This window comes from Engraulis encrasicolus, chromosome 11 (assembly GCF_034702125.1).
Source record: "Engraulis encrasicolus isolate BLACKSEA-1 chromosome 11, IST_EnEncr_1.0, whole genome shotgun sequence".
Lineage (NCBI taxonomy): Eukaryota > Metazoa > Chordata > Actinopteri > Clupeiformes > Engraulidae > Engraulis > Engraulis encrasicolus.
In genome coordinates, this window is record NC_085867.1 from 16,216,098 (window position 1) to 16,238,682 (window position 22,585).

General features: G+C 41.7%; 1 protein-coding gene across 1 annotated transcript in view; it reads left to right on the forward strand.

Annotated features, from left to right (window-relative positions):
- The window catches only part of hapln1b (hyaluronan and proteoglycan link protein 1b), a 42,022-nt gene extending 21,836 nt beyond the window's left edge, over positions 1-20,186 (forward strand). Inside the window, exons 3-5 of the mRNA XM_063210030.1 lie at positions 6,107-6,469; positions 17,123-17,425; positions 19,338-20,186. Coding sequence (XP_063066100.1) covers positions 6,107-6,469; positions 17,123-17,425; positions 19,338-19,627 — 956 coding nt within the window. The 3' untranslated portion in view covers positions 19,628-20,186. The remainder of the gene's footprint in view (positions 1-6,106; positions 6,470-17,122; positions 17,426-19,337) is intronic.
- The last annotated feature ends 2,399 nt before the right edge of the window (positions 20,187-22,585 follow it).

Below are 22,585 nucleotides of genomic sequence, written 5' to 3' on the forward strand. Positions count from 1 at the left end.
ATTATTACGTACACTGGGCATTCTTAACCCTAACCCTCAGGGCCGCCGCTAGGCATGAGCAGAGGAAGCAGAGCACTTAGGGCCTCAACCACTTTGCACCCAAGATTGGGGCCTCCTAAATTGAGATTGACTAAAAAATGTATTATTGTTATATGTTAAGTACTAAAATATGAGGGGGGGGGGGATGCGGGGGGCCTGAACAGTTATGCTTAGGGCCTCCAAAACATTAGCAGTGGACCTAAGGTTACAGTGCGAGTACATAATGTTACATGGTGTTACCTACTTTCGGACGCCGTACCTAATTATTGTGACAGGGCTAGTAAAATATAGTTACTTTACACATTTAAAAAGTTGCTTACCATTCCCCCTCCCACTGTTAAAACTGACATGCCTCGTTCACCTCACCACATTTCTCGGTGACGTCTATGAGAAACAGATGGGATTCTCATGGCAAATAGTTGAGTAAACAACACTGAGAGCCATAAACAGGTCCGGCGAAAATTTGTGGCAGGGCGGAGTTGTTGTCATTCTAGATGGGGGTCATGGTCTTAGCCTTCGCCCTGCCAAATTAGTTCCTCATCATTCTCATTCACACTTCCATTGAAGTTTGTGTGTGTGTATGTGTGTGTGTGTGTGTGTGTGTGTGTGTGTGTGTGTGTGTGTGTGTGTGTGTGTGTGTGTGTGTGTGTGTGTGTGTGTGTGTGTGTGTGTCCCTGTCTGGCCAAGTAAGTGTGTGACTAATAGAGTGATTACGGCCATGTTGTGCAAGTCTTGTGTTTCGAGACGGAGGATGTACCAGAACTAATCTAAGCACTCTGGGTAAACATCAAGGAGATTCTTTCTTCTTCTCCGTGCTGTGTGTGAGGTGAGTTATTTAGTCAAATGTCAAAGAACAAGAGCAGGAAAGGACATTCCACTTACTGGTATCAGGTTTTGAAGGTGATTGAGGAAGCAATAGGTTAAGATATAGGTTCCTAACCAACTCAAAAAATGGCCAAATGTGATATTTTATTTATTAGGCCTACTGTAATACATTTATTTATTCACATGATATTCACTGTATTTTCAAGTGCTTAATTTTAGGGAGTGTTTAGTTCAAGTTTATAATGAATTACATTCCATTATGAACGAGATGAGGAGGCTTACTGGAGCAGATGTTATTGACTGACTTTTATTGACTGACTTGTTTGTGAACGTTTGTGGCTTGATAAGGCTGGTAAGCATTTGATAGGTTGACATGCTCAATGTTCTTGCCTTAGCCCAACTGCTGACACCAGTGCAAAATGCCTGGATGGCTGTTGGCCTATGTATGTTGTTTGTTCATCAACAACTTTTGTATGCACTGTGCAGTCAATGTCTTGCATTTCAGGCTGACATCTCAGGCCTCAGAAAGGGTATTTCTCAAAGTAATTTTGCCAGCCAACAATTTTTGGAATTTGTTTGAGATTAATTACGGTAATGAATGAGCTTACCGGTCTCAGTCAGGGCAAGATGGCAGGAGGTTGCCTTGGGCCAGAAAACCAGCACCACACACGTCGTGGTAATCGCTTTTTCGAGTAGGTGGGAGGAGAGAGGAAGGAGGGTGGAGGGTGAAAATCGCTGTGTGTGAGACAACCACCATTTGGATTTGACTGCATGCGTACTGTGCATAGCAGCCTTGGGCTCGCAGCCTTGTAGCCTGCCAGCTATTGTTGTTGTATTAATTTACTCTAGCTCTGTGCTCATACATTCTTATGACAAATACTCTCAGCAACATTTTTCCCATCTATATCCATAGGCAATGCTTTGTTGTTAGAACATAATAGCTTTATAATGCACTGAGATTCTCTTTTACAGCTGCTGTGTCATTATCACTGTGAACGCAGCTATGGATCTTGTCTTTATGTCTTTATGAGACACGTTTGCTGTGTTTGTTTGTTATGCCCCTTTTCAAACCATTTATGAGACTTGCATTTTGTGTTCATGTAAAGTACTGCATGCTCTTTGGGACAAAGTATGCTAGAAAGTAAAACTCTATTATCCCTTAAAAAGTATGTGGAATTTATAGTCGGATTAATGTTGATTTAACAGTTTGGGGTTAACAATGTGTAGTTTAGGAATAACGTTTTTTTTTTTTTGTAATAAAGCTGCTGTATTGTTGTATAACCAAATGGATAGTTGCATAATTAATCAACTCATTTGCTCCTATACTTAATTTACTCAATTACTCAATTAATCCTATACATGGGTTCAATGTCTGCTGTTCCATTCACAAAGAGACTGCTGTACTATTCCTGTCAAGCTATGAAATATTAATTGAAAGTGGTTATTGCACAAAAGTTTGTATTTCAATCACATCAAAAGCAACAACAAACCGGGGTGCATCTCTCAAAGTGCGAAGTAGCTAGTCGGTTAGCAATGTTGTATAGTAGGCTAAATACTATAAAAGTTGCTAACTCTTGTGTCTCGAACGTTAGCACACAAAGTAACTACTGCTTGGAGTAATGTGCACTCTGAAGTACTGGTGACTTTGAAAGTGAGGCGCCTCCTATCCGTATCTGGACAGTGAAGTTGAAGTACAGCTGGAGTAGATCCATTGAGTCCAGACATCACCTCAGCCATCCCAAGTAACACACAGCGCTAGCCTACTTCAGAGTGTGACTCCACCTATTAGCTAAACTTGTGGTATATATTTGACCACAAATGTGTCAATATCTTTTAATCCTGTGGTGCAAAAGCGATGGAAATCAATCGACATGCACACAAAGTGATGATACAGCTGCGAGAGTGTTCAGAACACAAATTCACGTCATGTCATTTGTTCGTGAAAAAAAAACGTCATGTCCTTGGAATCTGATGAATCCCACACTAATAATATACTTTTAGCTGTATACCGATTGAATTGCGTCTCATTTCGATGTGTAATTTGTGAAATATTTAGATAAGAAAGTATTGGTTACTCCCGGAAATGCGCTGGCTTACGTGTCAAGTACTTAAATATTTTTGGCGCGAATTTCATTTCATAGCCTAGGGGTATTTACGCTTGCCTATCAATGGGAAGACGCGAGCTACGCGGGTTCGAAACCAGTGTGCAGCATGTTGACAACAACTCGTGAAATCGTGTTTTGGACCCTACAGTGTAACACATTTTCCCTTGGCTGCACGTGTGTGTTGGTAATGCACAACATAAATTATCTATTTCTGCCAGATATTTCCAAAATTGTGGCACTGCAACCATGTGGATTCGAACCGGTGTGGCTTCTGTTTTCCTATTGGGATGCAAGCGTGAATACCACTAGGCTATGGGATGAAATCTGCGCAAAAATTTCTTAGGCATATGACACTTCAACAGACGATTTTCTGGGAGTAACCACAACTTTATTGTTCAAATATTTTACAAATTACACCTCGGGATGAAACGAAATCCAATCGGCATGCAGATAATACTGCACTATTGGTGCGGACGGTGTCAGATTGTAATGCCCCAGGGGTGCGATTCTGCAATGTTAGCATTGAACTACAGATGTACTTTGTAGTTATCTACTTACTTCAAGGCGAAATGCGTGCATTTCTCGAAGCCTTACCATTCCCACAGTAAGCCAAAAGTAGTGCGGCTACTTTCCTGAGTCCACACCGCTACTTACTTTCTTGGCATTGCAGTGCGTGACCAAAGAAGCAACAAGAGATAAGCATGATTGCTGAGTCATGAATCAGCTGTTTCCTCCTAAATTCAGTGCGTGAAGTAGAAAGCAATAGTGTACAACCACCACCAGCACATTTGATTGGATGTCACGACACCGTGACTCCGCTGTTTCCTCCACAACACACCTTGAAATTTCTTTGTGAAAAAACACGGCCGTGGCATTACAATCTGACACCGTCCGCACCAATAATGCAGTATTATCTGCATGCCGATTGGATTTCGTTTCATCCCGAGGTGTAATTTGTAAAATATTTGAACAATAAAGTTGTGGTTACTCCCAGAAAATCGTCTGTTGAAGTGTCATATCCCTAAGAAATTTTCGCGCGGATTTCATTCCATAGCCTAGTGGTATTCACGCTTGCATCCCAATGGGAAAACAGAAGCCACACCGGTTCGAATCCACATGGTTGCAGTGCCACAATTTTGGAAATATCTGGCAGAAATAGATAATTTATGTTGTGCATTACCAACACACACGTGCAGCCAAGGGAATATGTGTTACACTGTAGGGTCCAAAACACGATTTCACAAGTTGTTGTCAACATGCTGCACACTGGTTTCGAACCCGCGTAGCTCGCGTCTTCCCATTGATAGGCAAGCGTAAATACCCCTAGGCTATGAAATGAAATTCGCGCTAAAAAGATTTAAGTACTTGACACGTAGGCCAGCGCATTTCCGAGAGTAACCAATACTTTCTTATCTAAATATTTCACAAATTACACATCGAAATGAGACGCAATTCAATCGGTATACAGCTAAAAGTATATTATAAGTGTGGGATTCATCAGATTCCAAGGATATGACGTTTTTTTTTCACGAACAAATGACATGACGTGAATTTGTGTTCTGAACACTCTCGCAGCTGTATCATCACTTTGTGTGCATGTCGATTGATTTTCATCGCTTTTGCACCACGGGATTAAAAGATATTGACACATTTGTGGTCAAATATGTACTACAAGTTTAGCTAATGGGTGGAGTCACACTCTGAAGTAGACTAGCGCTGTGTGTTACTTGGGGTGGCTGAGGTGATGTCTGGACTCAATGGATCTACTCCAGCTGTACTTCAACTTCACTGTCCAGATACGGATAGGAGGCACCTCACTTTCAAAGTCACCACTACTTCAGAGTGCACATTGCTCAAGGCAGTAGTTACTTTGTGTGCTAACGTTCGAGACACAAGAGTTAGCAACTTTTATAGTATTTACTATGCAACATTGCTAACAGACTAGCTACTTCGCACTTTGAGAATCGCACCCCAGCACAGCAGAGTCTCATTTGGGGTGAAACCTTTTTAAAGCTTCTTTTCAAGTCGAAAACAATCCCAGTTTTGCAGGCACGACTAAAGGAATTAACGACTTAGCTCCAAAATGACTGAGTATTTTTTGCATAATTTAACAGAGACAGAGCAGCAAAAACCAGCCAGCCAGTCTACTACTCACCCCTCTCACATGAGTGAGGGAATAATCTGCATGAAATGTGAAATATGTGGAGCAGCCTTAGTTGTTGATTGCTAACAGAAAAAAGTGATGATTCATCTTAGCCTACATCTATTCTATCATGGTTTCTCTTCCCGCAGCACAATTCCCCCCCAAATTGTCCAGGCAGATGTGAATGTCATCAGTTGTGAACTGAAATGTATGAGGGAGAACTTTGGGTTTTGACAGTGATGCATATTGAAATGGTTTAAAGTTGGGCAACCGAGAACATTATGTGTGAATGATGACAAATGAATGGATATGGATAGATGGATGATTGCTACAGTATGTATGTTGAAATCCTGGATGTGGGTCAGGATGACTTTTAGTTTTAGAATAAGTTGTAGAGTCTTGCCTCTCCTGTCTCATCTGTCACCAACAGTAAATGTACTGTGAAATCACTCTGCATGATAAATATGATTGAATAGCAGTGGCATGAGTGAGGAGGCATGCAAGCAGTGCGATAAGAGAATCCTAGAAAAATCTGTATATTTTGTATTTGTACGTTTGTACAAATATTGAGAGTTGATATTCCTTCTGTCATACAAAGCATATGGGGCAAACATTGGAGGCCAAAGTAAAAGTAGAAGTAAATGTATTGTTTAAGTACAACACTATCATATTTTATCACCCAGTGAACAGACAGAACGCCTTCTGATTGGCTGAGCAGGTGCCAATTATTCCCTGATAACGGGACACCTATGAAGTCATGTCTAACTTAGTCGCGCATAGCGAATGGGACAGAGAGACAGGGGAGGATCGGGAAATGACCCAGACTCAAACCGGGGTCCCTGTGGATGGGCATGCAAACCCAAATGTGGAGGGCTTAGCGTGCTGCGCCACAGTGCCCCCTCAAACAAATATTCTATGCACGACTAACTCTATTATACAGATATTGATATTATAGAGATACTGATATTCTACTACCATTCCACTCTTTTTCCAGAAAACGGCCCAAAGCTGACAGTGGTGACAGACCAAGCCAAGGTCATCTCTCGTCGGGGGGCCAACGCTACACTGCCGTGCCGGTTCCACAGGACCCCCTCCGCTGGCCCCAACCCCAAGCTGCGCATCAAGTGGACGAAGCTCACCGCCGACTACCTGCGGGAGGTGGACGTCTTCGTTGCCATGGGTTACCACAAGCGGAGCTACGGCAAGTTCCACGGCCGGGTGCACCTGCAGGGGGACGGCGACAACGACGCGTCGCTGGTCATCAATGACCTCACCCTGGAGGACTACGGGAGGTACAAGTGTGAGGTCATCGACGCGCTGGAGGACGGAACTGCCGTGGTCTCCCTTGACCTGCAAGGTTTGCACCTGCTCGGCTCTTCTTTTTGTTTCTTAACTCGTAAAGTGCAAGCCCACTATTTAGCAAATTTAACCATTAACATTAAAATGTATTTTTCTGAGTTGTCTGCAGTACAACAGAGTGGTTCTAGAGTCAATCTCACCAGTCTTCAATCAGTCTTAATTCTGATTTATCATTGAATTGAAGTTGAAGAAAGTATTAGATTGAGCAAAGTAAAATTAAGATTATGTCAAGAAAATAGTTTTTATTTACATGCAGTTTAGACACAACCTTGCCAGATTCCTAAACTCCCAAATTTGGAAGTGGGGATTACATTTGTTACGCCTGGCTCGTTCCCGGCGCAACATAAAAGAGGCACACAAAGGTTTTTTTGTTTATTTTAAAGAACAGAAATAGGGTCAAAATAATGTCTAGGGGTATGTGTGGATGCGTGTGGGTCAAATGTAAGTAAGTGTGAAATGTTGGTGTAGCGTGGTGTGTGCAAAAGTGGTGTCTGGTCAAGATGTGAGAGAGGAGCAAAAGCTACCATGAAGGAGGGGAGGCATCCTTATATACCTGCACCAATTAAGGTGCAGGCAATTAGTCCAATTAACCCAGCCTCACTCAACTGAACAGGCCAGCTGCACCTCATCTCGCCATCATGAGCCCAAGCAGCCTGTAGGTGAAACCAAAGAAACTCAACAGAAGAACAATCTCTCGGGGGGAAATGCATTGGCCACGGTGTAGTACGGGGGCGTTGCCTGAGGACACGAGTGGATGGAAAATTAACTCCCTTGCGCATGGTCATTGGTCAGTGGGTGCGATGGATACAATTTTCGTACTCCCTTGCACATGGTCAGTGGGGGCGACACCATGATGGATAATTTGTGGCCAATTTGTGGTAGCTGTTGGTCAGCAGTAATTGCTGGGGGTAATTAAGGACAGCTGACAGACATTCACGCTGTCCTATGACCTGTTCCACAGTGAATAACATTTCCGTACTCCCCTCGTCATCATTTCGTACTACGCTGTTATGACGTGAGTAAGCCCTCTTGTCTCAAGCCTCTTTGGGTGAAACAGAGGGGCGTAACACATTGGATTACTTTTGTAGAGTCAGTGGCCCTCATTTATCAAAGCAGCGTACGACGAGAATCATACGTACGTCGTGCGTACGTTCTTTTTCTACGACCAGTTGGTATTTATCAAATCTCATCGTAAGCGCAGGAAAGATTAAATCCTACGACTGCTCTCAGACGGTGTACGCCGTTTTCAAGTTGGACTTGAGATGACTATGATCACCAACTTGAGCAGCAGTTGTAGCGCAACAACTCATTATCATAAATATGTGGCCTACATAATTACAAAATGTTTTTACATTGTATATTTTGGCTATAAGCCAACGTCTACCTGTTTGAATTGGTGCACCCTTCCTGAGAGCGCTGCGTTAATTTGGCATAGGAACAAGAGACTTCTAATTTGTGATTTGACGTGATGTGTGAATATTTGTGCAATATAGGCCTACAGCCGCGGAATGTGCCTTCAGTCGTGGGATGAATGACCGACGTCCGTTCTTTTTAACAGCTGGGAGTTCATGCGCACATCAATCAATAACCTACAGACAGTAGCCTAATAATCTCCCGGTTGAGTTTCAACGTTTGATCGCACACAACTACTATCCGAATATAGGCTACACCACGTGTGTGTCCTATAACATTTTATAGTCGTCCACTCCATAGGTGGTAAAAGGGCTATCCGGTCGAAGGACTGTAGCGCTGGAGAGAAGCAGGGCGCACATGAGCGCGAGAAGGATGCACTGGACATGTACAACTGTCCTTCCCCAACCAATTGTTTGGGCACTGTTTGTTGGCCAGTTTCACGTAGGACCCTTTTCTTGACCTCGTTTACAAAAGATAATTTAATTTTCATATATTTAAATAATAGCCTATTCATTAAAAAATATCTTCATTATGTCTACTGTAGTCAATCAAACATTTCATTGTTAACCATCATTATTTGGAAATCAATCTCTACCCCTTCCATATTGAGAACCGAAACACTGTTGACTAGGCCTACTGCTGTTGATTATTTCCACGTGTTATTTTGTTGTCTACCTCGCCTAAAGCCTAATTTCAAGCTGTCAATCAACCAGAAACGTGGATGTTTTAGCCGGTTTGCGTCTCTCCATGTCGCAAACTCAGGGGTGCGGTCTCCTTCCCGCCAGTTTAGAGAGGGTGTGATTATTCTAATTACGATGGTTTTCAGACGCTGGATTTATCAACAGCCGCTCGCTCTTACGATGACATTGGAGAGGTACACATGTTTAGTAAATCTCACGTGAGCCTCATCGTAAGAAAAGATCTGCGCTCATTTCTGCGATGGTTTCTACGCAAGTTTGATAAATGAGGTGCAGTGTTTCCAGACAACTCCATCATAAACCAATGCCATTTCCGCAATACCCTGCCAAATGAAAAGAGAAAAGCCTGAAAGAAAAAGTCATTTCAAATGCATTCAGAATCAGGGCATCCGGTCTGTGCATAATGAAAACTTGAGTTGCTTATCAGTTAGGTCTTAATCGAATCATTGCCTTTCAGTTGTACTCTGTTCACGTGGTACACCCAAAGGCTTATTTTCATACCTCAATCTGAATCAAACATTTTTTGTATAGTAGTCACTGCTTGCGTGTGAAAGCATGTATGCGCATTCTGCAATTAGCAACTGTGGTAAACCATAAATTAAAAGCATCTGTTGTTGTCAAACATTGATCTGAATTTGTCCACATGACGTAGACAAAGCAATGTGCAGAGGAATAGCAGCGTGCATCTGCTGAACACAACATCGTTAAAGCAGTACTATGCAACTAACATTTTTTTAACAGATCTTTAACCCCTTAGTGCAGCACCTATGTTATAACCTTACTGTCACCAAAATTGTAATGTCTTAATCTGTTACTTAAGGCTTTCGGCACTGTCATAGCAATGTTGTTATGATGTAGTTGAGTATTTTCGGCAAATAATGAATAGGCCCGCCGGCAATCCCATCTGCAGTAAGAGGCTACGAGCATCTATGCCTTTATATAGATAGCACAGTTTGACAGATTAAAGGAATAGTTGGTGAGAGAGATGGAAAGGGATTGGGAAATGACCTCAGACCGGACTCAAACCCGGGGCCCTGGTATAATGGTATGGCACCTTAGCCCACTCATCCACCACAACTCTGCAACAAACGTTTGTTTGGTTTTCTCACAAGACTATATAACTTGACTCTCGCCAGCTGAATGTAGTTCCGCCTTCCTACACACGGTGGAATGCCATGTGGATCCTGGCGGAACTACAGAACATTCATCTAGCAAGAGTCGGGCTACCACGGCTACCACTACAGGCCAGGATTAAAAGATCACTACTAAATATTCACCAACTGAGTCTTGCCATACCATGGCAGCACTATTTAACTTGCAAGCAAGAGTGTATTACCAAATTCTGGTCCTAATGGACCCAGCCCCATTTAGATGATGTTAGTTAGTATGTAAAAGCTTTAGGGTCCCCTGATATGTGGGGCCTTAGTGACTCAGCCTAGGGTTGGGCAATATGATAATATCTATCATTATCGTGATATAAAAGTGTGTATCGTGACCTTTCTCCTTTATCGTTTATATCGTGAAAGTAATTTTATCAATTTTATACAATAGAATATAATTTAATTACATTTCATGTTGTCACAATACACACTATAAGTTCATGTAACTGTAAAAATAACAATAAAAAGATCAATTTTTAAGAAAGGTTGTTTTGCGACATGAAAAAAATAAAGAGCAAATAAAGAGAATAACTGAAAGCATATGTAATTGTGCTATATTGTGATATATAGGCTATCGTTATCGTGATATAAAGTAATCCATATCGTGATATAGTTTTTTTCCCATATCGCCCAGCCCTAACTCAGCCCTACATTATCCCCCTATTTAGACACCCCTGCACAGTAGGTGGTGTCAATTTAACTCTTTAAAGGGATATGCCACTATTTTAGGGCTTAATACAGTTAAAATCGTTGGCTGGGGTTTATAAAGGTGGTGAAGTGTCTTATTTTTCATGTGAAGCGCTGTCTTGCTTTAAGACAAGTTAAAAGAGGCAGTATGTCGCTAAGCTAGTGAAAGTCAATGCATCCATGCTACATGCTATACGGATCCATTGACTTTCAGTAGCTTAGCGACATGCTCCCTCTTTTAACTTGTCTTAAAACAAGACAACGGCTTACATGAAAAATAAGACACTTTACCACCTTTATAAACCCCAGTCAATGATTTTAACCGTATTAAGCCCTTAAATAGTGGCATACCCCTTTAAGAGTCAGAATTCACTCCGTTTTATATAACATTTGGTACCATTCAAAAATACCTGTAAATGTTGCTCTATGGTCAATGTCACATTGTCAGATTCAATTCTACTCAGCTTAGTGTCAACACCAACACTGTAGAGTGGGTAATCATCCCGCTGTAGAGTTGCAACAACACTGGCCATCTGTAGCTGGGTAGATGACGTGACGTGTGAATTTTGCTGTCGCAGGCTCTTAAAATTAAGTAAATTAATGCTTTCAAAATTGTCAATGCTTTAAATGATTAAACTAATGTCGTTGTTGTGAAAAAGTAATGTGTAATAAATCCAGAGCTTAAATAAATATACTTAATTTTGAGTCAAATGTCACATTTGTCCTATGGTGTGACTGAGGCAAGCCTGGTTCTCCATATTAAAACATTTTTAAATAAATAATCAAAGCTCAGTCATTTGTCTAAACAACCCTGGCATGTTTTTCAAGGTGTCTATTTTAACAAGTGGCAATGCTTAATTTTGTTCCTGTTTTTCTGAGACCGTATGGACTTATGAAACTTTGTCGCAGAAAATAATGTCCTGTGGTGTGACATAATTTTTTGGTTAATTCTGTGGATAATTATCTATTGTTGAAGCTCCAGCGGTGCATAAATTGTGACTTTAGACCCTTAAGAAGCCAATGGCAAGGGTGGATTTTAGATTTTTCTCTCAGAGTTCTTCAGTCAATCAATTATGTTTTGCTACCACAAGATGTATTAGTTTTGTAGTCCTTTGGTGTGACAGCCATAAAATACATTTTGACAATAGTGTGTATTTTTCATATTTTTTTCTTATGTAGATGTATGAAAATGCATTTTACTAAAGGTGAAATTGTATTTCAGTTGGCAACGACATGGCTTTAAATTAACTCAAAAGCTCAAAAGTCCTATGGTGTGATGGTAAAAGTCCTATGGTGTGATGGTAAAAGTCCTATGGTGTGACACTTTGGAGTATCACACCAAAGGACAAACAGGTCACACCAATGGACTAGATATTTGAGGAATAGCTTTTAAAACAACTGGTAGTACATATTTTTTGTTTTGTTGTTTGACTAGATAAATATTGTGTATTCAAATTACTTATTCCTTTATTGGCCTTTGGAATTCATACTTTCATGCATTGTTGATGAATATTTGCGGTTGATTTTAGATACTGTCAAATGATATAAAATGTCATTAATGGTGCTTTGAAACCATAAAATATAACGGTAACAGTGAAGGAAAGATCAGTGAGAGAGTATATAGAGGAGTATAGATGAATAAAGTATGCTGTGGAGAGCTCAATATAGCATAAATGTGCTGTCCAGCTTGAGATACCAAATAGGCACTGGCCACTACACACTACAGGTTCAATGGTGTGACAGTCATAGCATACCTACAAAAGTGTAATGGTCATGCCAAGGTCACCCTTCAGTATGAGTCTCATGAGCTCTGCAGGTTACATTCAATGACCGCATGGCTGTCCTTAAGAGTTACGATAGGCTGATAATCGACGATTCAAAGACTTATAAGTGTAAAGTGTTTTCCATATTTACTACAACATTATATTATGATCAAAAGACAAAATAATCATGTTGATATATTTGTTTCTGGCTCAGTTTTGCATTTATGTCCTTTAGCGTGACATGAATGTCCTACGGTGTGACATGTTTTAAACGCTCAAATATTTGTTTGAGCTAAACAATATGTTTGATAAACACTGAATATTGCATTAGGGAAGAACAAATTATCGTCCCTGAAAAGTTAGTATAAATTCGGACAATTTTGAACATTTCAAAGAAAGATATCCCTGTTTTTCCTCGAAGGTTTCTAATAATCTCACATCTAATGGGAAAAAAAATACTTAAATGGTAATTTCTCATTAAATTAAGACTTTAAAAAATTGCAATAAATATGAAGAGTGTAACAATGTTCATAAAACTCCATCAAGCCATTTTTACATTACTTAATATATTTATTTCTTAACGTCACACCAAAGGACATATTTTCAGCAAATTGCTTTATCAACGTAAATAAATAATCAATGAATAGACCAACATTGTGACCACTTGGATTTTTTGAAAGATTAATTGCTGCACTACGTAGACATATACTTTTTTCCCACATAAACAATGTTTTGTGAAAAAAATGTTTTTTGCTGCCTATCCGTCATCTACCCAGCTACTGTAGTTGACACTGACTTTTGACTCCACTGTTGGAGTGAGTTGACTCCCCATACTGTTGGAAATACTACATCTGGAGTTACACAAGTTAATTGTGCACTTTCGACAGCCCATTTTTTACTGTTCTTGCCAGCATTGTGTTTTTCCCTGTAGACCACTGGTGCGGCTGATAGGACATTTATTTGCCCTGTGATGAATCACTGAACCATTCACCCACTGATAAAGACCATTCATTAACTTTGAAAATGTTGAATTGTGTCACTTCAATAGTGGATAAAAAACGGAAAGTCATTGGATCAATTTGATCTTTATTATGAGAATTCTATGTATTCATTTTTCATCCAATAACATGCCACTTGAGTCGCATTGAATCAGAGGCATTGATATTCCATTTACCATTTACAGCTGAGGATAATATAGGTCGCCTGGGCAAATTAAGCAAACACAGTATCACTCTGTTATTCACCGCGCACATGGCACTGAGCCAGTAGGGTTTTTTTTAAAGGTGCTGTGATGAACACAGTCAAGGTTTTCCTTGTAAACACTATTTAACAGTCTGCCTGTGTGCTGCAGCATAATGTATCTGGCTAAATGGCTAAATTTAGAAGTGGGCACCAAGCGTTGCCACTGTTTCTGTGAGGGCTGTCACAGAGGAACGATTCGTTGCAGTCCTCCGAGGTTTACAGTGGCGTTGGCAAATACTCCAACCACAGCACATTATGCACTGCATTAATAAAACCTAACAAACCCAAAACAGCCAACATTTTGCTCATATGTGAGAATGCTGTTCATTGACTTCAGCTCAGCATTCAATACCATAATACCACAACAACTCATCAGAAAACTGGACAAACTAGGTTTCAGCACCTCCCTCTGCAACTGGCTGCTGGACTTCCTGATGCAGAGACCACAAGCAGTACGGGTAGGGAATAACACCTCAAGCACCCTGACCCTGAGCACGGGGGCTCCGCAAGGTTGTGTTCTCAGCCCCCTGCTGTTCACGCTGCTGACACATGACTGCACAACGACCCACAGCACTAACCATCTAGTGAAGTTTGCGGATGATACAACACTGGTGGGCCTCATCACTAAGGGCGATGAGACCCACTACAGAGAAGAAGTAGACCTGCTGGCCAGATGGTGCAAAGACAACAACCTCCTGCTGAATGTCAACAAGACCAAGGAGATTGTTGTCAACTTTCAGAGGGTCCAAAAACAACTGCCACCACTGACCATCGACGGTGATGCTGTGGAGAGAGTGAGCAGCACCAAGTTCCTTGGAGTGCACATCAGCGACGACCTCTCTTGGACCACCAACACTACATCACTGGCGAAGAAGGCCCATCAGCGTCTCTACTTCTTGCGCAAACTAAAGAAGGCAAGTGCTACACCCTCCATCATGACAACATTCTACAGAGGAACCATAGAGAGCGTCGTGTCCAGCTGCATCACGCATCACAGTGTGGGGAGGAAGCTGCACGGAGAAAAACAGGAATACACTCCAGCGTGTTGTGAACACAGCGAAGAAGATCATTGGAGTACCACTCCCCTCCCTGCAGGACATTTACACCGCACGCCTCACCCGAAAAGCACTGATGATCATCAAAGACACAAGCCACCCTGCACACAAACTGTTCAGCCTCCTGCCCTCTGGAAAGAGGTACAGGCGCCTCCGTTCCCGTACCACCAGGCTTGCAAGCAGCACGATGCATCAAGCAATCAAGATACTGAACACTCAACCCACTCTCCCTTCACTGTCAGCCTCTAGCCAGCCAGGCCACTGACAACGCTCCCCCCCCTCATCCCCACCACCATATCTGCGACTGAACATTCCACCTGCACTACTACATCTGTGACTGAACTTTCAACCTGCACTAACTCAAAACATACACATGCACACACACACACACACACACACACACACACACACACACACACACACACACACACACAGACACACACACACACACACACACACACACAAGCACACTGCACTTTCTGCACTAAACCCAAACATACACACACTGACACACAACTCATACTCACACACATACACACACACACACACACACACACACACACACATACACAGGTACACACACACAGACGCACACCGCACTTTCTACCTGCACTAAACACACACACACACACACACACACACACACACACACACGCACACACGCACACAAAACACATACAAACACACACACACACATACTGCTGCTGGTGTATTTAATAAAAACCTTTTTTTAATTATTTATTTCTTCAAATGCTACTATTACTATGTCAGAACGCTATAAAGGACTTTTAGAAAAAAGAACAACAAAATACCTCCTCTTAATGTATGTTCTCTACAAGTCTTCTGTTGTCCAGTCTTGCACTTTAAATGTCTGTATGAGCAATGTCTACGTCCATACTGTCTATGTCCATGTATGAGTACTGTCTATGTCTATACTGTCTATGTCCTTACCTAGATTAGTCTATGTCTGCATGGGAGAGCAAGAAACGCAATTTCAAATTCTTTGTATGACCAGTGCATGTAAAGAAATTGACAATAAACTTGACTTGACTTGATTTTATAGATGTAGTGGGTATTTTCAGTATTAAATGTATTATATACTGTAGTACATAAGAAACTCTGACAGCAAGTCATCATGAGCGGTCATGATATGGTCATGATATATACTTGTGTTTGTTTCGTCCTTCATATACGGTTACCCCCTCAGTTATTTTCATTTGTGGTGGCTAAACCTAGGTGCCACCGAGACGCCTTGGAGGGAGTTACTCGAGCTGACGCGCAAACATTGTCTTCGTTATCATCCTTTATTGTTCTTCAAAGTTTGATTAAAATCCAGTACAAAAGGTTAAAAGCACATCCTAAAACCGCCACCGTGCAGTGCGTATCCGGTGAGAGTTAAAGTGCAATTGTGCGTGAAGAGCAATGTTACTGAGTGAGCGGTCAACGAAAATTGTGCTCTCCCATTCCTTGCCCCTCTCCCTGCCAGTCTACCGGTGCCCAGGTGTCCAAATACAAATCTAATTGCCAACCCAGTCACGCAACGCACCACGATGACCATCAAAATAAAAGCCATTACAAAAATTCACATAACTCAAAGCATGTGGCCGCTTCACCATTAGTAACAAAAAAGCTTATGGCTATAAAAACAAAATAGTTTTATTTTAATCTGAGGTGGATTAATGTTGGATTAAACAGGCCTACTGTGCTGGGGCCTATACTTTGCCCAGGGGCACTTCCACACACATTCCATAGCCTTATACATACAGAGCCATATAAAAATCCCTTAATAGGACTCATAATACATTCCACCAATGGAACACTGTAATAGTCATTGAAAAGACTACAGACATAATACTTACTACAACACTACTAGAGCATTGTACAGAGTCATTAGTAATACATTACAACATGGTCAATACCATTCAGCTAACAGCAATGGAGGTCATGTCTTAGCACATTAATCTGCCCCTGGTTCTAATGCACATGATGTGTTTAGTGTCACACACAGGTGTGGTTGTTCCCCTTCAGACAAGTCCCCATGTTATACATTTGCTGTGACCAGAATGGCAATGACCAAGTTGTAATGTAACACTAAAGAGCCTGTGTAATGATGTAATAGTGTATTACTATGGTACTACTTAAGTCTTTTCAATGACTACTACACCATTCCACTGCAGTAGTGTTTCTCAACGGAGGCGGTACAGCCATCCAGGGGGCGTTGGGGAGCCCTAGGGGGCCGTTGAGAAGGATACAGTTGACAGATGCTTAGTTGTCATTGGGGGCATTTGTCCATTTAAGTTTTTTAATAGTTAGGGGGCGTTGGGAGGCTTAGGATGAGGACCAGGGGCGTTTGTTCAAAAAAGGTTGAGATCCATTGCACTGGAGGAATGGTGTGCATTCTGAGGCTACTCTGCCCCTTGCTCTAATGCACATTATACATGGGTTCACTGTGTTTATAAACATGATGTTGTGAGGAGGGGCAAGACACTGGCAGCCAACCACGTGAGCTAATTTTTTGACCGACAGCGGTTTCCAACTATCAGAGGTTGAGTTGTGCGCAGCTAGCGTCGCGCAGTCAGGAGAAAACAAAAAATTAGAACTCATGTATACGTTCTACTATGTGTTCTCCATAGGTGTGGTTTTCCCCTATTTCCCGCGCTTCGGGAGGTACAACATGAACTTCCACGACGCGGAGAAGGCCTGCGTGGACCAGGACGCGGTGGTGGCCTCGTTTGACCAGCTGTACGACGCCTGGAGGGCGGGCATGGACTGGTGCAACGCCGGCTGGCTGAGCGACGGCTCCGTGCAGTACCCCATCACCAAGCCCCGGGAGCCCTGTGGGGGGCGCAACACCGTGCCGGGCGTCAGGACCTACGGCAAGCGCAACAAGGACAAGCACCGCTACGACGTCTTCTGCTTCACCTCCAATTACAACGGTGGGTCGACAATTGTGACACATACTGTACAGTAGCACAGCACACACCAAAAAATGCATTTATGCCTCATGCCCCATGCAAGCCCAACAGGTGTTCTGGGTCAACTGGTGGAGGTGAAAGTGAAAGTGGAAGTTCAATTATCATTATTATGACATAGTATTTTTAGAGCATAGTACAGTGCATTGTGCCCACAACAAAACTGCATTTATGCCTCCTTCCATACAAGGGGGCAGCCCAGCAGGTGACCTAAAGGGAGCAGTGCAGCTGCAGGGTAACATGTTCAGGTCAACTCAGTCATGGAGATGAATTGGGTGGGATAGAGTGCTGGTTAATCACTCCCCCTATGTAACTGCCGGTGTTGGAAATCGGCTCAGACTACAAGCCGCGGACACCCTAACTGTGTACTCTCGACTTCCCTGTAGCCTGAAGTAGCACACACTGTTCCAACTGTGGAACTTTTTCAGTGTTCACTACAAAACATGTACAGTATTGCAACTTTATACCGCCAAAGCTCTCACTTGCTCTCTTCTTATCCTACTTAATCTTACGATTCACTCACAATGTCACCGCAATGTCTCCTCTTTATCTGAGGGAAATGAAGCTAGCTCTCGACACATTTGCATTATATAAATTGTGTCAGTCAAACAGACACAAGTGAATTATTTAATTCTCTAAAGTTCTACTTAATTTTCAGAATGTTTGGGCACCCAGTGACAGAATGACAGGGTGTGTAGCCAAGCGTGCTTCCATATTTTGGTTCCAGCTCCCTAAAGGGGAAAATGTGTTTTTGGGTCCATTTGTTTTTCTGTCTGTTTGTTTGTTTGTCTATTGATATCTGTAACACAACGGGTAGATTAAAAATTGGCTTGAAGTCAAGGTTGCCTAAAAGGTCATACCATGGCTTACTGCAGGGGTGTCAAACTTAAATTCACAGTGAGCCAAAATCAAAATCTGCAAAATCTACACTAGTCTGGACCTGTTCATAAACATTTTGCCTTCAACTCATATTTTCTATATATTAATGGTGTATAATTAGCCTCATGGCTATAATCTTGTGTATTTAGCATTTTTGTTTAAATGCTGGTAATATATGCTGTCCCTTTTGTAAAATAAATAAACTCATTTAACTGTAATACTCAATTGAAATGATCTAGCGGGCCAAATAAAATGGCTCCGTGGGCCACATTTCTGAGTTTGACATCCCTGGCTGACTGTGTCATGCTCCTCTTTTTTACATTGTTTGCTCCCGCTTCTTTGCTCCCCAGGCTGTTTCTATTATCTGGTGTTTGTCTATTCTTATATCAGTGTTAAGCATTGACCATCTCTATTTATGTTACACTTCACTGGCATCTCTTGTTGTCATGCTTCCCCGCCCCTCCCTTCTCCCATCCCGAGGTCAACTACTGTGTGATGTACTGTATACTGTAAATTTAGAATGCTTCAAACTCTTCTGTCAAACTCTTAAGTTCTTTTTCATTAGTAACTGTCTTGAGGATAAATGAGGGTGGCTTATACAGACTAAATGTATCACTGTTGATCATAGATCAATTTTTATCATACCTGTAGATAAATTTGACATTTCTGAAAAAAATAATACAGAGGACATGACCTCTGTGTTGTCAATGGTAGTTACCGCCATGCCCAAGTTGTTTCTACTAGTGGCTGTTTGTCTATCTCTGTCTAATGGCAGTGGTGTAGTCTACTTTTTTATAGTGGGTTTACTGTACATTTGAGCATTTTTTGAAGTGGGTATACTGTATATATTTGTGCTATTCAAAATAATGGATCAATCCATTTTAAGTGGGTATACTGAAATCCCTGAAATTTAGAAGTGGGTATACTCCGTATACCCGCGTTCTACGTAGACTACACCACTGTCTAATGGTGACTTGTTTTCATCCCTTTTCCCCAGGTCGCTTCTACTACATGGGCCGCCCGGGCAAGCTGACGTACGACGAGGCCGTTGCGACATGCCAGCGCGACGGGGCGGAGATCGCCAAGGTGGGCCAGATGTACGCCGCCTGGAAGCTGCTGGGCTTCGACCGCTGCGACGCCGGCTGGCTGGCGGATGGGAGCGTGCGCTACCCCATCAGCCGGCCCCGTCGCCGCTGCAGCCCCGACGAGGCCGCCGTCCGCTTCTCCGGCTTCCCCGACCGCAAGCACAAGCTCTACGGCGTCTACTGCTTCAAGAGAGACGAGTGAGGATGAGAGAGGATGCAGTCAATTGGAAATGCACTGTTAATTTAGCACTTAGGGAGTAGTACTCTGGCACCAGATACACTCTGGTCAATGTCTTACTCTCTAAGAGTTGAATTAACACTGCATTTGTCATTGTGGGGGGACGTGGAGATGAAGGAGAAGAGGAAGAGGAGGCCATCGTTTATCTATGGTGTCTCTGAATCTGAACGAAGGGAGCAGCGAGCAGCGAGCAGCGACGATGAACAACCAAAAAAATAAACATTGAGAAGCAAAAAGCAGCAATTATTGAAAAATCTAATGAGAAAATGAGAAAGAAAGCATGATAAAGAGAGAACAAAGAGAGAAAAATGAAAGTTAGATAGAGAGATCGTGCCAGAGGAGATGCTACTAGGGATGCATTGAAACTGTGATTTATTTGTTTTCCTTTTGAATACTGTAAAAAAAAAAATGGATGCGTAGGGATAGGTGAGAGTAAATTTCATACAATTTTCACCTTTTTAAAAATATATATATATTATTTCACCTCAGTGTTATTCATCTACGTATATTGTTTCTATTTAATTCCACATCATTGATCATGGGAGGGGCTGGGGGAGGGGATGGGTGTTCAGGGACATTTGTGTGGGGGACAAAAAAAAAACAGGCCATAGCAAAGTGGTTATACAATCGCTTGAGGGAAGTCCATGGACTGATTTCAACAGTATTGCTTCTCAATATTGGACTGTTACTTTGGACACTTAGCTTTATTTTTGGAACAAGAACAAAAGACCCAAAAAACATCCAAAGAGATTGCAAGAACAACATGATGGTGCAAGACAATATTACAGTCTGAGAGGTTGGAGGCTATACTTGCGGCATGAAAGCATAGCACAAAACACGTCGTTTGTTTTACCATTTTAACAGGGTGCTATTACAATGTATTTTGACCTTACCTTTTGTGTATTCTGTTCTCTTACAGACATCGTACGTACATTCTGTGTGGACCAAACTGTCAGCCTTACATACAGTCACATTGTTAAAAAAAATTTACAACTATTTAGAACTTATTTGAAGTTTGAATTACATTTGATATTACAAAGTAGAACGTCAACATTTATAAATGCGTTTTTGTTTAGTGATAATGTCCTGTTAAAGTATATGATTTAATCCCTCCATTTATTTTCCTTATGTATTAGTTAATGTCGTTGTGGTCTATAGTCCTTCCATCAAAACCTGTCCCATAGTAAGTCATGTGTATTTAGCCCATGGAGTCCATTCAAAGGATCTGTGAATTCAGGATACAGACAGACATTTAGTCTATAAGTCACAACGTCACCATCTGTCCAATCATTTTTTTATATTGTTCAAATTCCAGAATCTTATATTTTTTCATTTTGTTTGTTGTTTATAATTTTTTTCATTTCTGACTTGCATTAGTAGACGTACAGCCATGATAAACATGAACAACAGGGAGCTCACTGTGCCAGAGCTTATGCACAACCTAGCTTATAGGAAAAAAGATGCTATACAGTATGTGTCCTCTCTGGGTTGCCGTATCTCAGCTGATAAAAGCACATATTCTGCAACCCTCCTCCAAAAAGAAAACAAACAAAAAAATGAACACACACAAGAACAGAGGAATTTCTTTTTTTTTTTTAGTATGCCTGTTTTTTTTTAGTTTGCCTGTTAAATGTCTCTGCCCTTGCTTCAGTGCTTTAGTCTTTAGTGAAGTTTGTAGTCGACAATACAATGGAGAGAGATACAGATCCTCACTGTGCTTAGGATCATTTAAAAATGGTATGGAGCACACAATATGTGGCAGCACTCAGGTTACTGTGTATCAAATCACATTCTGTATGGACAATGCTAACGAGTATTTGCATCATTACCGAGTCATGATTCTTAATTTCCTTCGGAATCAGTAAAGCAACTCTCCTCTTATCATCAGTGGACCTTGCGTGTCGTAGCTGCCAGAAATATTCAATATACTGTATGTGGGCGCAGAAAAAATGATGGAATTAGTACTTGAGATGCTTGGGGAAGGGGGATGGGGGAGGGTTCAGTTTGTCTTGGCCCCTTAGAACAGTGGTTCTTAACCTTTTTTTCGTCACGCACCCCCTTACCTGTGACCAAGAGAAGCCGCGCACCCCCAACCCAAACTTCTACACTTCTATATGCCCTAAAAAAAAAGGATTTCAGTTATTTATCACAATGATTCTTGCTTGAGACATTCATTAATACCTTAATGACTTGACATGGTGACCAAAACCGGTTTAAATTTGGTTTCGAATTGGCCTAATTATAATGTTTGCTAACAGAATTTTGGACACAACCTCAACACAAACACAATTCCGCGCACCCCGTGAAATCTCTGGCGCACCCCCAGGGGGTGCCCGCACCCCAGGTTAAGAACCACTGCCTTAGAACATGTGGCCCCTAGTCCTGGCCCTGGGCCCTGTTGGCCTGTGCGTTAATTCACCCTTGAAAATCAAAATATAATTGAAACTTGCAACAATGCACATTCTGCATCTCACTTGTCAAGCACATTTTATCAAGCATCAGACATTCTATATAGCCATATTCAATGTGCATCGACCCTTTAAAAGACATTTCAAAACATGATGTCATTGACTACCGTGTCACAGTGCTTCTTACATTGTCCATACACAGATTTTGCTCAGGAATAGAGTACTGTTGCATTAATTGTGACATCCCCGACTAAAAATAAATTCATTAAATAAGAAAATGAATAACAATGTCAGTGTGCAGATGACATTCGATCACACCTACAACATCAGAGATATGGCACTAGCACAGCTACAGTACTCCTTTAGTTGATATTTAGCAAAGACTATAGTTTACAGAACAGTGTTAGTTACCAGAAAGAATTATTTTACACCAGTTGTATGAACAGACCTTGCAGGCAAAGGTAACATGAACACATTCAGACATGTACACACACACACACATACGCACACACAC